The following is a 13,723-nucleotide window of genomic DNA, read 5'->3' on the forward strand; positions in this document are numbered from 1 at the left end:
CGGTGTAGTAAGCGTCGTTGCTATGTCGTTTAAGGCAAATATTAAAACATGTAAGCTAAGGCATAATTTTTTTACATTTAACTCCCAAGCACATTCTGTTGTATATTTATCTTTCAGGTATATTCTATTGAATACACATAACTTTTAGGCATATTTTGTTGTAGGCCTTAAGGCCTATATTAAACTCCCAGGCATAATACAACAGAATATGCCTGAGAGTCAAAACAACAAATCATGCTTAAGAATTAGATTACAAAATAAATAGGCCCGAGCTTAAATGTATTGGTATGTAATGTTGTTTAATTTTAGCTGTTTAATTTTCCTCCATGTTTGCTGTGTATACCATGTCTAGTTTTATCATTTAGATATAGTTTTGGCTTAAACACTCGTTCATTTGGAGAATAACAAGCTTGTCTAGCTAGACGTTTTATTGATTTTTTTAATAGACAAATATTTTACTTTGTTTCAGATTTTATGCTCTGGTTTAATAAACATGGCAATACAGTTATTATTAGTAAATCCCTATTGATAATATCACTAAAAATTACTACACTTAAAATAAAATGTCCATTGCTAGTCATAAAAATGATATCAACGAGGAAGAAAAAGAATCAATAAATCTACTTTCTGTCAGTGAAAATGGATCAAAACAAAATAACAATGAACACATGAGCGCACACAGAAGAAAGGGTAGCAGCCCAAGCTTAAGGACCAGCAGAAACAGTAGCCATGGAAGAAGCCTACAAAGAAAATCTCATACTAATACTCATAGTCCATCCAGGAACAGAGATACAGACTCTATTGGGAGTGCAGGGAGCATTATGTTTAATATTAGAACCCCTTCTGGTGGAAGCAAGTATACCTCACCATCTATTGCAAGCGTGGATGTGAATGATGAGATTTTAGTTGGTGATGAAAGGGAGTTTCATGATGCTTGTAAGTCTGGAGATATTGACGAGGTGAAACGTTTTATAAAGTCTGGCATTGATATTAACTGCAGGAATAAGCATGATCGTGTTCCAATGCATTGGGCTGCGGGAAATGGGCATTTAGAAATTGTTAAGGAACTGCTGGATGATGGTGCTATGATGGATGCAGCTGATAAGTTTGGTATGGATACTTTGCTTTGGGGGGCCTGGTTTGGTCATGCAGCTTGTGTAAAGCATATGATGCATGCAGGTGCTAAGTTTACAACAAAGAACAAGCATGGGTATACTTGGCTACACTGTGCTGTACAAAATAATCACATGTCAGTGGTGAATATATTGACAGAAGAAATGCAAGATTTTGACAAAGATATTCAAGATGACAGTGGAAAAACAAGTCTCCATGTTGCTTGTAAATTTGGCAGGCATGAAATAGCCCAACGCTTGCTTGAATTAAACTGTAAAGGGAAAATCAAAGATAATGCAGGGAATTTGCCAATACATATAGCAGCTAAACACGGCTTTTATAAAGTTATCGCACCACTGTATGAAGCTGATAATAGCCTTGATCAAGTGAACAGTGACCATAAAACTGCTCTTCACCTTGCAGCAGAAGCTGGTCATTCAGCGTTTTGCTTGGAGCTTTTAAAGTTTGATGTCGATGTCAATGCTGAGACTGAGGATGAAGTTTGTCCTTTACATCTTGCTGTAATAAATGGCCACTATGATGTAGCAACAGTGCTCATTGAACATAATGCTGATATAGATGCTGGGAATAAACACAACCAAACACCCCTGCATTTTGCTGTTACTGGAAGTAATTTAGAATTGACAAGAATCTTGGTAAAAGCTGGGGCAAATGCAAGTGTTCAAGATGCAAGAAATGAAACGCCACTGCATTTAGCAGCAGAGAACGGCTTGGGGGAAATTACTGAGTTGTTACTGCTTGCTCATTCTAATCATAACCTCATGGATCAGAAGGGAAAGACACCCCTTGATGTTGCAGCCCGTGGTAACTATGTAAACATTGTTGACATGATCATTAAAGCTGAACGCTACTATTACTGGCGAATGGCTATGCAGGCAAATAACAGCGTAGTCCTATCTGGAAACCTGAGTTTTAAACCAGACAACCATTTATCTACACAACATTTACGGTCATTGCTGTATCGGTTAGCTACCAAGTATTTAAAGTCTATTGAATGGAAACAACTTGCATTTTTCTGGGGGTTCACTGACAAGCAGTTACTTGCTATTGAAGAACAATACACAGGGAATAAAAGCTATAAAGAACATGGTCATAGGATGCTTCTTATATGGTTGCATGGATGTCAGATTTCTGGCCAGAATCCAATCAAAGGGTTATATGAAGGGTTGGTAGGTATACAGAAAACTGAACTTGCAGAAACTATGCGAGCAAAAGCTGCACAAACGGATAATGAAAAAGGATGCTGTATTTCCTGAGTTAATCGTTCTTAACAAATCGGGTTTAATTTCCGAATCGTTCTCAACAAATCGGGTTTTACATTCTAATTTTAAACAAACAATGAGTTGGAAAGTTATTGCGAGTCGAACAGTATCGGAAATCGGAATAAACAGTCTCGTGCTATGCCCGGGATGGTACTGTTGGTACGTGTTGTTTTTATTGTAGCTTTCAAGCTTTGTAGTTTTATCATTTTAGTCATACACTTGGGTGTGATGTTTGTACTAATTTAAAACTGGTCTGTAAAAGTTTATTTACAGCTGTTGTAGATTGAGTTAGTTTAGCAACCAGTAAAGTTTCTCAAGCTTTGTAGTTTTATCATTTTATTCATACACTTGGGTGTGATGTTTGTACTAATTTAAAACTGGTGTGTAAAAGTTTATTTACAGCTGTTGTAGATTGAGTTAGTTTAGCAACCAGTAAAGTTTCATGCATGATTATTGCAGTCTTTTTTTTATAAATTTTTTTCTGCTTGTGTAAATCATAGTTTAGAGTTTGCAGTACCAACATTGTTCTTTTATTTTAAAGTGAAAGTAGTACTCCCAAAATGCATGATGTTTTTTACTTCAAATTCTGTATTATTATAATTTCAGTTTTGGTTTCTGTGTCCCATTGTTATATGTTTTTCCAACAGCATAACTACCACTGGTTTTGGTAATAGTTATCGTGTTAATAATTTATGAATTATAAAATTATGGTGCTGCCAAAGCTAATTATTCTCTTTAAATCACAATCTTTCAGATTTGCTGTCACTTTTATATTTTTTTACAAACATACCATCTTTTCTACTGTTTCATATAAATTCAAATGCCATGCTTTACTGTTGTTTTGTATTGATTTGCACAGGCAAAACATTGCCAATTTTCAGTTACTTTATGTGGTGCAGTTAGTTACTTAAGTATATATATATAGTTTTTATATGAAGCAGGTGAAATACTATATTGCCCTAACTTTTAATTTTGTTTGCTAGGTCCAATCTCAGGTATTTCAGATTCACGTACTTGCATGCGTAAGAATTACAGACAATTTACAAAGAATCAAATTTTTGTTCTACTGCTGATATACTGTGTGTTTTCACTGATCCTGTTCGTAAAGTTCTTCAAAATGAATCACAATCATCACATGATGAGCAGCGGTGGTGATCACATGATGCATCATATGAATACAACAATGTCAATGTCATCACACAATAACTCCGTCAACACAACTATGCCTCCAATGAATCCACATGAAGGACATCATACAATCAGCCATGGAGACGAAGTATGTTCATATTAACTGTTGTACTGTACTTAACGTTAGGGGTAGTAAGTACTGGTCATGGTGTAACATTAGAGGTGCTTGACACATGGCTCTATTGATACGAGTGCCTAGGGTGGCATGTCGCTCCAATTTTGAAAAAGCGGTGACATCATAGGTTTTAGCACACCAGGTTTAAGCTTAAAAAACTTTACTCTGTTGTTAGGTGCCTATTTAATCAATGAGGTTCATTATGTTTGACAATAGAAATAAGTGTAACTGTATACTAACAATGAATGTTACACCTTTGGACAGAATTAAAAAAACAGCGCACATGTACTGTACACGATGTACGCTTATAATGAGCTATGGCACTGCGTGCTTCTGTTTGTTAATAAGCATTAAGTTTTGTGTGTTTTATAACTTGCCTATAATATTCAAACTAAATCAGTTGCCTATTCTTTTGCTAAAATGTAGTTTTAGTTGCCGAATTTATTGAATATATATTTCATATGGTATTATGCGTCAATACTTTAAATATTTAAAGTACAAAACTTAAGAAAGAAGCAGCAATGATAATCTGATAGGAAAAACATAAGAAAGAAGCAACATCCTGATACAGAACGGCAGCACTCCTTAAAATCAATTCCTAAACCTAAAAAAAGATATGAATAAAATATGAATATTGCATTGACAGTTGACACACTTACTTGGGTTGCGACATGTTACATGTGATTAAATCCAATAAGGAAGTTTATATGCTCGACAGGCCAGATTGAAAAATGCCCAGAGTTTTAAGATTTCCCCCCCAAAAAATGCGCGGAGGTCGTTTGTATTTATTACTACCAAAGCAAATATTTCAAATCTGTGTGAAAAAAATGTAAAAAGTATCCTTTATGCAAAAAGCAATGTTTCAATCTTGGTCAACAGGCATTCTTTGTACAATGTTTCTTTCAAACTTAGTTATAAATGGTCAAATACGTTTCTTCTTTAAACAAGTGTATGGTTACAGTGAGTTTTATATTTTATAAAAAGTGTACGTTTTTTATAAAAAGTGTATCTTTTTTTATTAAATCTTCCTGTCAGCCCGTTTAAGAAGATCACTATTATGTAGAGCAGCAACAAAACAACCTTTGTTAAACCATAGAAAGTGGTTTCTATTGACGTCATAACTCGTAACTCATAATTTTCTGGTCCTACTGGGGAAAAAGTGTTTACAAACTATTGTTATCACTCACAAAAGAAAGTCATTTATGGGAAAACAGAAGCAATTTACCAGCATTGCAGTTTTTCATTTAACACTTCTGTGTTAAAAATAGAAAACAAATGTGAAACCTGCATTTGCATCTTAACTCAATTTAGAAATACATAATCGTTTTATTTCCTTTGATTTGGCGCCTGTAATGCCCACAATACTTACTATTTGTCTGGCAGCGCTCTTAAACAATTTCCCAAATTGACCAATAGTATCATAAAAAGCTCTTTGTGTATGAGCGTCCAGTTTGATCGGCTGTATGATGAATTACGTGAATGAATCACATTGTTCGAAACTAAGGTGTACAATAACAAAATACCCGCGTCCCGTCTTATAACGAAAGTCGTTGCCCCATTACGTAATGGTAAAGCTTTAATTAACAATTGGATAATGCGGCGTAAATTTGTAGATGCGTTATCAAAGTATTTTAAAAATTGTGGCCGAAAAGAAAAATGACGTGCCGTCAGTCCACCGGGACATATTGCCTGCTGCATATTACCTCCGTTTAAATTATTTAAATAAAACAACCCGACCCCCCTACGCACTGGGAAGCTAGGTGTTTAGAAGGCATTCATAAAACTTTGTTTTCACAACTGATACCTATGTTACGATTGTTGTTCAGCATTTCTCGTGACCACTTATTTTAGTAATATTCATATTTCTGTTTAAATAACTGTATCTTATTTATCTTCGTGGGGCTTCGATAGTCATTATAATATGGGTGTTCCGTTTCATACACCTCGTGCCCGCTTACGAGTTATCACAGGTGCAACTTTGTGGGTAAAATTATTTATTGTTTTTTTTAATGTGTGGCTGACAATTCGGACAACTCGATAAAGAAACACAAAGTAATTTATCCCAAATCGACATGTTTTGAATAACAGCTATGTAAAAATAGAATTGACAATACAGCGAAATTCGATTTTTAATGGCGCAGAATTTAGAATATGGAATTTCCTATGACGTCACATATCAGCTAATAAAATGTCAGATATCGAATTCGGATGCGTCGTGGGTGTGCTATTTTTGTTTTGCGTGCAGTTAAGTGAAAATAATAGCATGTCACAATATGTTTTGCCTCTAGGCATACCACATACGGTAATTGCTACATGCCATGCAGTATCGAATATACAGTGCTGAAATGACTCGTTATAAATTGACCGATACATTCGTTGAAGAGCTTTAAAAAATCACAAGCCGTGGGTATGGTCATTTAATTTCACTCATTTCCCTATAAGCTTTAACTGGACGAGATAAATTTGAGACGTATTAATAATCAAGTGACCTCGTCTGCTCTAATCCGGATGCGTGAAATCGTTAGTCAACCCTCGTGAGTTATTTTAATGTTAGACTACAACGTTTTAATAAACATACTTGCTGAGCTATGCGGTAATATCCGGTCAGTTATACATCAAAGAAAAGCGGCGTATATGAAACAGAACATTCGTGTTATACCGACTGTCGTTTTCGTGTTATAACGACTGTCGCCACGCGAGAACAAATCAAGTTTCATTTATAAAATATTCGCATTTTTTAACTTCAAATCCTCAACCCAAAGATTTATTTGCAAATTTCGATGATAAACATCTAATATCCGCGTTTAAGTTGACTTCGAAATAGCAAAACTACTTTCTCCGATAAAAATTACCGTTTTAGCAAGCCGAGAAGTGCTTTCGTATAGATTACATATTTCCCACATGACGAGATGACGAAATGTCTAACTTGTAAATTCGTGTTACATAAATAGTCTCCACACTCCACGCTTTTAGAATGTTAATCTGTCATGCAGTTTCTGCTATACTTAACAGTAGATTATAGCTTGATGTATGGCAGCCGTGGTGACATACCCAAAGCAATGTCTAACGGTACGAAACCCTTTCGTATTAAAGAATATTATAGTATGGAGGGGGAAGATAGGACACCTTTTCATCCGATTTTCTCGTCTCATTTGGTAGTAAACGAAGAACATTCAAAGAATTATTTAACCGTATCCTCGTAACTCCAATAGACCGTTGTTATTTGTTTAAAACACGATCTGGATATTTGGATATTATGTGCTAAAGGTGTCCCGTCTTCCCCCACCCTACTATATAGGGATATCGTTCATACTTTGTATAACGAAACCACAGTTTGTCGTTTCCACGCCACGCGAGTGTATAGACAATATAAACGCAAGAGATAGCATAAAAATAAAAGTAGAATATGTTCCTATTTAAAACTATATGACCAAAGCCATAATGAAAACGATGCTTAAATTTAAACGTTCTAAAAAAATCGCGTAACCATACAGATTAAAAAACAAACCCGTGGGCAGAATTAAACCATAAATAAAAGCGCCTTAAAAAAAGAAGCCTCGATTTCGAACATTGTGTAAAAGTGCACGTAACCAGATATGGCAAACTAGCTAGAAAGGCCCATTAGAACATCAATGAATCATAGTGTAAAAACCGTACCCGTGGTCACGCAGATTCGAAACAAAAGAGACAAAGCTGCCGTACCACAGAGCAAACAAGCGTCACTAGGTTAGTGCGGGACGTCACGCGCACGTCAAGAATTCCACGCATAATTAATAACCTCCTGGCTTGGACGGGGTTGTTTACTGCGCGTTTTATAAGTAAACATAAAACCTGACTCCACCCATAAAATGGAATGGAATTCCTGTTTTCCTTTACGACCGGTAGCAGAAATCAGAAGTAATGAAAGGATCTATGGGTGTTAACTTATTAATCCTGGCGTGGCAACGACATTGGTCATAAGTATAACATAGATTTCATGTTATACAGTTCATCTTTACTGTTCACTTGGTGGATTAAACAAGATTTGCCAAACAACTCCCTTACTTAACTTACTTCATTATTGTTGAAAATATTCCTATGTTTAATTTTTTTAGTCAAATGTCAGTACTATTTCGTCTAAAACACCTAGCTTTAGATTTTAATTGGCATATTTCAGTACAGCTGTACTGATTCACTCTGCGGCCTATGCGGTCCCCTAATTACCCAATTTATAGCTAGCACCCCCTTCATGGTTGCAAACGCCCCTTGGGTGTTGTTCATTATATACCATTACTTAACACTGAATGCATTGTATTATATCTGGTATGTCTTTTTTATAGATGCACATGACCTTTTACTTTGGGGCAAGCAATGTTCAAATTCTCTTTGAGGGATGTACTGTTAATTCACCTGGAGGTAAATAACATCAATTTCTATGGAATTTATTAATGCGATTAGAAATAGGCGTATTTCAAACTTAATCTGCTGAATCATGAAGCTATTTATGTGGTTTGTAATTTAAGTATCACATCAGAGCTGTACTATAGTTTACATGCTATTATACCACTACATGGTATTATATATGAAATTTATTTTAACTTTTACTTTACACCTATTGCACTCAGTTGCAAACACTGATGTTACATACTGTAACTATTCAAAAAGCACCTGCCTCTAGCTATGATGTACTGAGTTCAAGGCTCGTCACTGCTAGCATTATTTGTGGGCATATTTGTCCATGACACTAAACGGCAAATACTCCAACACAGATGTTCAAATCGACATCCATAGAATAAATTAAATAAAAAAAAATTACCTAAGTTACATTTAGTAGTGTGGGGGATGATGGGACGCTTTTAGCACAACACAACTAAATATCCTGATGGTGTTTTAAACAATTAATAACGGTATATGGAAGTCATGAGAATATGGTTTTATAATTCTTTCAATGTTCTTTGCTTACTACCAAATGGAACGAGAAAATAGAATGAAACAGTGTCCCATCTTTCCCCACCCTACTATATATGGTAATGAACATAAATACTTTGCATTCATTTTACAAAAGTTTTTATTTTCCAGCTATGGTAGGAGCATGCATTGCGGTGTGTATTATTGCCATGTTGTATGAAGGACTAAAAGTTCTTCGTGAGAGTTTATTGAAGAAATCAATCGTAAGTGTAAAGTACGCAACTGTAAACCGTAATGGCGGGGATGAATCAACATATGTTGGAACGAATCGGACTGCCAGGTAACATTCCAATATTTCTGCTACCATACATATTGTAAAATAGTTTTTTCGGTCATATTTTCTTCATTTAAGTTTATTCCAAAGTTTCATCTGCCATTCAGTAAGACTTACAGCTGATGTGAGATTATTTAATAGGCTTGCGGTCGAAACTGGTCACATTTTATAAATAATATTGTAATTTATTTGCCTTATTTTAGACTATATATACATATTTTTAAATATTACATATATATTTTTTAATAAAGAGTGAAAACTACTTAAATTGATTAACAAATTTGCTATAATTATTTTTTTAAATGAGCTGACCATTTTGTATTCACGTAAGATAATATTGTGATGAATTTTAACCATATGTTTATTGTTTCATAAAATTGCAGACAAAGGATATTTTCTGCACCTCATTTCATTCAAACTTTACTTCATCTGATTCAAGTAACAGTAAGCTATGCGTTGATGCTGATATTTATGACCTACAACGCATACCTTGCAATCGCAATTATAATTGGAGCTGGACTGGGATATTTTCTCTTTGGTTGGAAAAAAGCAATCATTGTAGATATGAATGAGCATTGTCATTGACCTATAGAGTAGTACGGTTTTGCGTAATTGTTACAGCAGTATTTTAAACCGATTTTTGATAATTATTACTTTCTACTTCACAATTGTGGTGTTGCATTCCATTTTTTGGAGTAAGAAAGTGCACTTAATGTTGTGTTATTGGATCGCAATTATTCAACTTGCTGTTGCGGTAGTGAATACTGTTTTATTGTGTTGTGTGGTGTGTCATATGCAACTACTTTGTATTTACCCGACCTTGAAATACCAAACAAACCTTGTACTTACACACATCAGTATCAAAATTCATAAATTTCAAAAATGCATTTGTTCTGCCTTAATATTGAAATATTAGCTGCAACTGTTTGCTTTATTTCACAACATCTTCATTAATTGCGTAAATTTGTGGAAGTTCTTTGATTTCGTTGACAAATATTACTGCTTGTGCCCAGCCAGCATATCCCCCCCATAGGCTCCTAAAGAAAGAGCCTGCAAATACAAGAATAATACATTCATCTCACAACACACACTGCAATAAACTAAATCTTACCCATCTCTGTATATGACCGTGTGGACAAGGTTTTGGTTTTTACCTTGAAGTTGTAATCACGAAGTGCCACTTGCCTTACATGCGTGTCCAATGGTACAGCTTCTAGTTTATCCATCGCCATTAAACATACACAGTCGGCAACCTTAAAATATGTCAACTACAACTATCATATATTATAAACTATGAGTTGCAGCTATTAAAGATTTTGAAAACAACTGTTTGAATAGATGGATTATTTTTTAATGTACCAAGATACACCCAGTATTAGAAAGTGAAATACTGACAGTGTAGAAGAATTCTTGAATGAAAAATTGAATAGAAGAATGTAATTGTCACCCATTTGATCATTTAGGTAAAACGCTTCAGACTGTACATTCAACGTTTTGCTTTTTTTTTGTAAATTTACATTTTATCATTTACTGCTGCCACTAAGAAAGATAAAATAATGTATGAAACCAATTACAGCAAAGCCCACAATTAATCAAAGATGAAAATTAAAAAAATATCTGCAAAATAATCTCCCACAAAGTAAAATGTATCGTATCCCGTAAGCTGGCACAAGGTGTATGAAACAGAACACCTGTGTTATAAAGACTGTCGTTTTCCGGCCCCACAAGAATAAAGTAAGTTGCATACATTCATAACAAACAGATATTAAGGCATTAAGATTCCTCACTTTCATTCCAACCCCAGTAAGATCAGTCAGAGCAGTAAATGCTTCTTTATAAGTTTGTTTCCTCAATGATTCCAACCATACCTCGCCTCCTTTGCTCATGACCTTTGGAATTGGTATATAATATTTACTTAAATTGTCAAGGTCATGGCACAGTGGTTAACATGGCTTTTCTTGCCCAGAGATAATAGGTGCGAGGTTATTGTGGTTGTAGGGTTTCTTACAAGTTGTCCAAATTATCAACCATAAATTGAAAAAAAAAAATTAATCACAAAGTTACATAAAATTACATAAGGTGTGTATGAAATAGAACACTGGTGTTATAACGAATGTCGCTTTTCTGTCATGCGAGGATAAATAAACTACATTCATTCAAATATACTGGCTTTGTACCTCTTTTGCACATTTACCAATAAATGGAGCTCTGTAGCCAAAGCCGAGCTTCCTTAGATCCTCATCTGTATCTTTTGAAGCCAACATACAAAGAGTTGGAAAGTCGTGAAATGTAGTTCCTTTATATTCTAAAAGCTGTAGAACATAACAAATGTTATTATAATAATAATAACTTTTATCTGTCTGTTCGACTAACGTAGTGAAAATTTAGCAATATTTTAAACAAAAAGACAGGATACAGCGACAAAACAACAGTTGTTAAAACAAGATTACAGTTAAAAACATATTTACATTTATTTGGAAAAAAATAAGCATGGTTGCTACACCTAGCGAACAAACAAGCCATTTATTTTTCAAAAGCTTAATTTTAATAACTCATTCAAACATATGTTAATTTTCAAACCAACTGTGCTTCATATTACTTTGTTTCCATAAAGCTTGCACATTCTTTCAATCATGGAGACGATTCTTGTGATATTGTTGTTGACTGAACATAAGAAACAGAACAGAGTTTCCAATGGGTTTTGTCGCAACACCCGTATACCAGGGGTTGAAGATGAAATGTGTGTAAACTTCCTGAGTAAATAAAAAAGCTTGAAATAAAGTCTAATATTAATTGTTTACAACAATTGCAGTTTTACTGCGAATTCCAATCTCTTTGCTGTTTTGAATAATCTGATCTTTGTTGTTGTATACGAGGAGATAAATCAAAATATTGATACCATTGATGGTGTGTGTATACTTGGACAAGACACTTTACATACATAGCTACAACCCAGTGGTCATTAATAGGGTATAATAGCACCCTAGGTGTCGGGGTAATGGGCCAACCTTGGCCTACACCGCAGGTCCTTGGCAAGCCACGCATATATAATATTACATTTACAAAAAGAGCAACTCTTAACAGGGGTCTAAATAAATCTTATAATAATAATAATAACATTATTTGTCTCTTTACGGTAGCACAAATTTAAAAATATTTTAAACAAAAAGACAGGATATAGCGACAAATTACTAGTTGATAAAATACGCTTACAGTTAAAAACATCTTTACATTTAGTTGGAAGAAAATAAGAGTGCTCGCTATAAAATATTAGCATCCCTTACTCATCTCTGTTTTTCCATTCAGTGTAAAGTTTCTTTAAATCAATGTTTAGACGTAGGTAGTCACACAATATTTTTTCCTCAAACGAAGAGCACTCACAAATTCTTTTTGTGTCCAAACACTTGTTTGTGTTTACTGCCACATTTCCAGTGGATTTTCGTTTTCGAGATGATTTTTTTAATTTTTCTGCATTATTAATATTGGATATTAAAAGTGTTAGCCAAACATTGGAAGCCAGTTTCTTTTTCAGGCTTAACCTTGCGAATACAAGCTTCTTTTAAATTTTTTTCTCTTCAAAACTTTTAACCAGGTTTCACTTAATTGAATTTTGTAAAGCATAGCAGCTAGACCAAAACTTTCTTTGAAAAGTTTGTGAAGAATGAATATTTTATCACATTTTTTTGATGACTTTATGATAAATTTGATGATGTCAGACTAAATCTTAGATTATATAAAATGGTCCCAGTTTTATATAAAACATAAAGCAGAAATAAACTATACCTGAAATTTGATTGAATTTCCAATGCGGACAAGCGATAACTTTATAATAAATATGATCATTATCTTGCTTTAATTGCCATACTCTGTGCTCCATAACACCGATCAAGAAGTTCTCACATGTTCTCCACCTTTGTAAGGCAGAATAAAGTAACTTATTTATCCTTGCATGGGAGTGCAAATTTAGTCTTTATAACACGGGTGTTCTTTTTCATACACCTCGTTCTTGTCCCATAAAATACCATGTATCTAACTTTGTGAGTAAATGAAGGAATGTAACCTAATTAACATTGCATTGTTGTTTGTCGCATGGTAACACGGGTGTTCTGTTTCGTACACCTCGTGCCTACCTACAAGCTACCAAAAAAAAATATCAATGTTTTTTTAAAGTTAAACTTCTTTCTAATTTCGCTATTACAGATAACCTGAAAGCCTGTCCGCAGGTCAAATTCAACTTCAAGTTTAAAACGCTCGTCTCGCATCTAATTTTCTTCCAAACATGTTCATCTTCTTGGTTCATGTTGTGTGTTGTTACAAATCTAGTTGAAAACCTATAAACGATTTTAGATGGTAATTTCGTTCTAGTTGCTATTTTAATTGTTACTGTATTCAAATAGATAAACAAAAAAATAACAAACGTGTTGTTTCCGAAAATCTTCTGAGCTGGCTTTCTTCGTTGGGAAAATCCCTTATCAGTTTCTTATAACGACCTACTCATTATTAGCGCCCTTGTTTTATTTAATTCCTTGTCAAATTTGGTATTTACCTCAAATGTTTTAATTCCTTGGTGAATTAGTCCTTCAAACACTTTAAATACAAAACAAAAAAAGTGTAAAAAATGTCATTAACATATACAAAATAAAGGAAATACCAACCATTAGATTTCTCCTTGCGAAATCCTTGTTTTCGCAGTTTTAATTAATCTGATCTTTGGTACTATATTTAAAGAGATACACGACAACAATATGCTATGTTTTTCGTTAACTAATTTATTTACTAAAATTGATTGGTATTTTTATTGAA

General features: G+C 34.2%; 3 protein-coding genes across 7 annotated transcripts; 2 read left to right on the plus strand and 1 right to left on the minus strand.

The window, feature by feature from the left end:
• The first annotated feature begins 183 nt into the window (after nt 1–183).
• LOC149731153 (uncharacterized) lies at nt 184–3,379 on the plus strand. Its single transcript, XM_089884746.1, has one exon. It carries the CDS (start codon nt 564–566, stop codon nt 2,388–2,390), a length of 1,827 nt encoding a protein of 608 aa, XP_089740872.1. The 5' UTR covers nt 184–563; the 3' UTR covers nt 2,391–3,379.
• Nucleotides 3,380–3,414: 35 nt separating this feature from the next.
• Nucleotides 3,415–10,180, plus strand: LOC149731154 (high affinity copper uptake protein 1-like). The gene is made up of 4 exons (XM_089884764.1): nt 3,415–3,672; nt 8,019–8,094; nt 8,758–8,926; nt 9,304–10,180. The coding sequence occupies exons 1-4, from the start codon at nt 3,415–3,417 to the stop codon at nt 9,503–9,505; spliced, it is 705 nt and encodes a 234-aa protein (XP_089740890.1). The 3' UTR covers nt 9,506–10,180.
• On the minus strand, nt 9,670–13,710 carry LOC149731155 (N-glycosylase/DNA lyase-like). Of its 5 annotated transcripts, none has more exons than XR_016385694.1 (10): nt 13,576–13,697; nt 13,339–13,507; nt 13,126–13,251; nt 12,704–12,831; nt 12,205–12,388; nt 11,520–11,673; nt 11,098–11,232; nt 10,668–10,809; nt 10,032–10,173; nt 9,670–9,970 (listed from the first exon to the last, which is right to left on the minus strand). XR_016385694.1 is itself a non-coding variant. In XM_089884753.1 (10 exons), the coding sequence occupies exons 3-10, from the start codon at nt 13,218–13,220 to the stop codon at nt 9,852–9,854; spliced, it is 1,059 nt and encodes a 352-aa protein (XP_089740879.1). In that variant the 5' UTR covers nt 13,221–13,251; nt 13,339–13,507; nt 13,576–13,697; the 3' UTR covers nt 9,670–9,851. The 5 variants fall into 5 exon arrangements, 4 of the variants coding, with proteins under 4 accessions (XP_089740879.1, XP_089740880.1, XP_089740882.1 ...); XM_089884753.1 differs by having other exon boundaries at nt 10,708–10,809; XM_089884754.1 differs by lacking the exon at nt 13,339–13,507 and having other exon boundaries at nt 10,708–10,809; nt 13,576–13,710.
• Nucleotides 13,711–13,723: the final 13 nt, after the last annotated feature.

Source organism: Ciona robusta, chromosome 9 (genome assembly GCF_009617815.1).
Source record: "Ciona robusta chromosome 9, ASM961781v2".
Taxonomy (NCBI): Eukaryota; Metazoa; Chordata; class Ascidiacea; order Phlebobranchia; family Cionidae; genus Ciona; species Ciona robusta.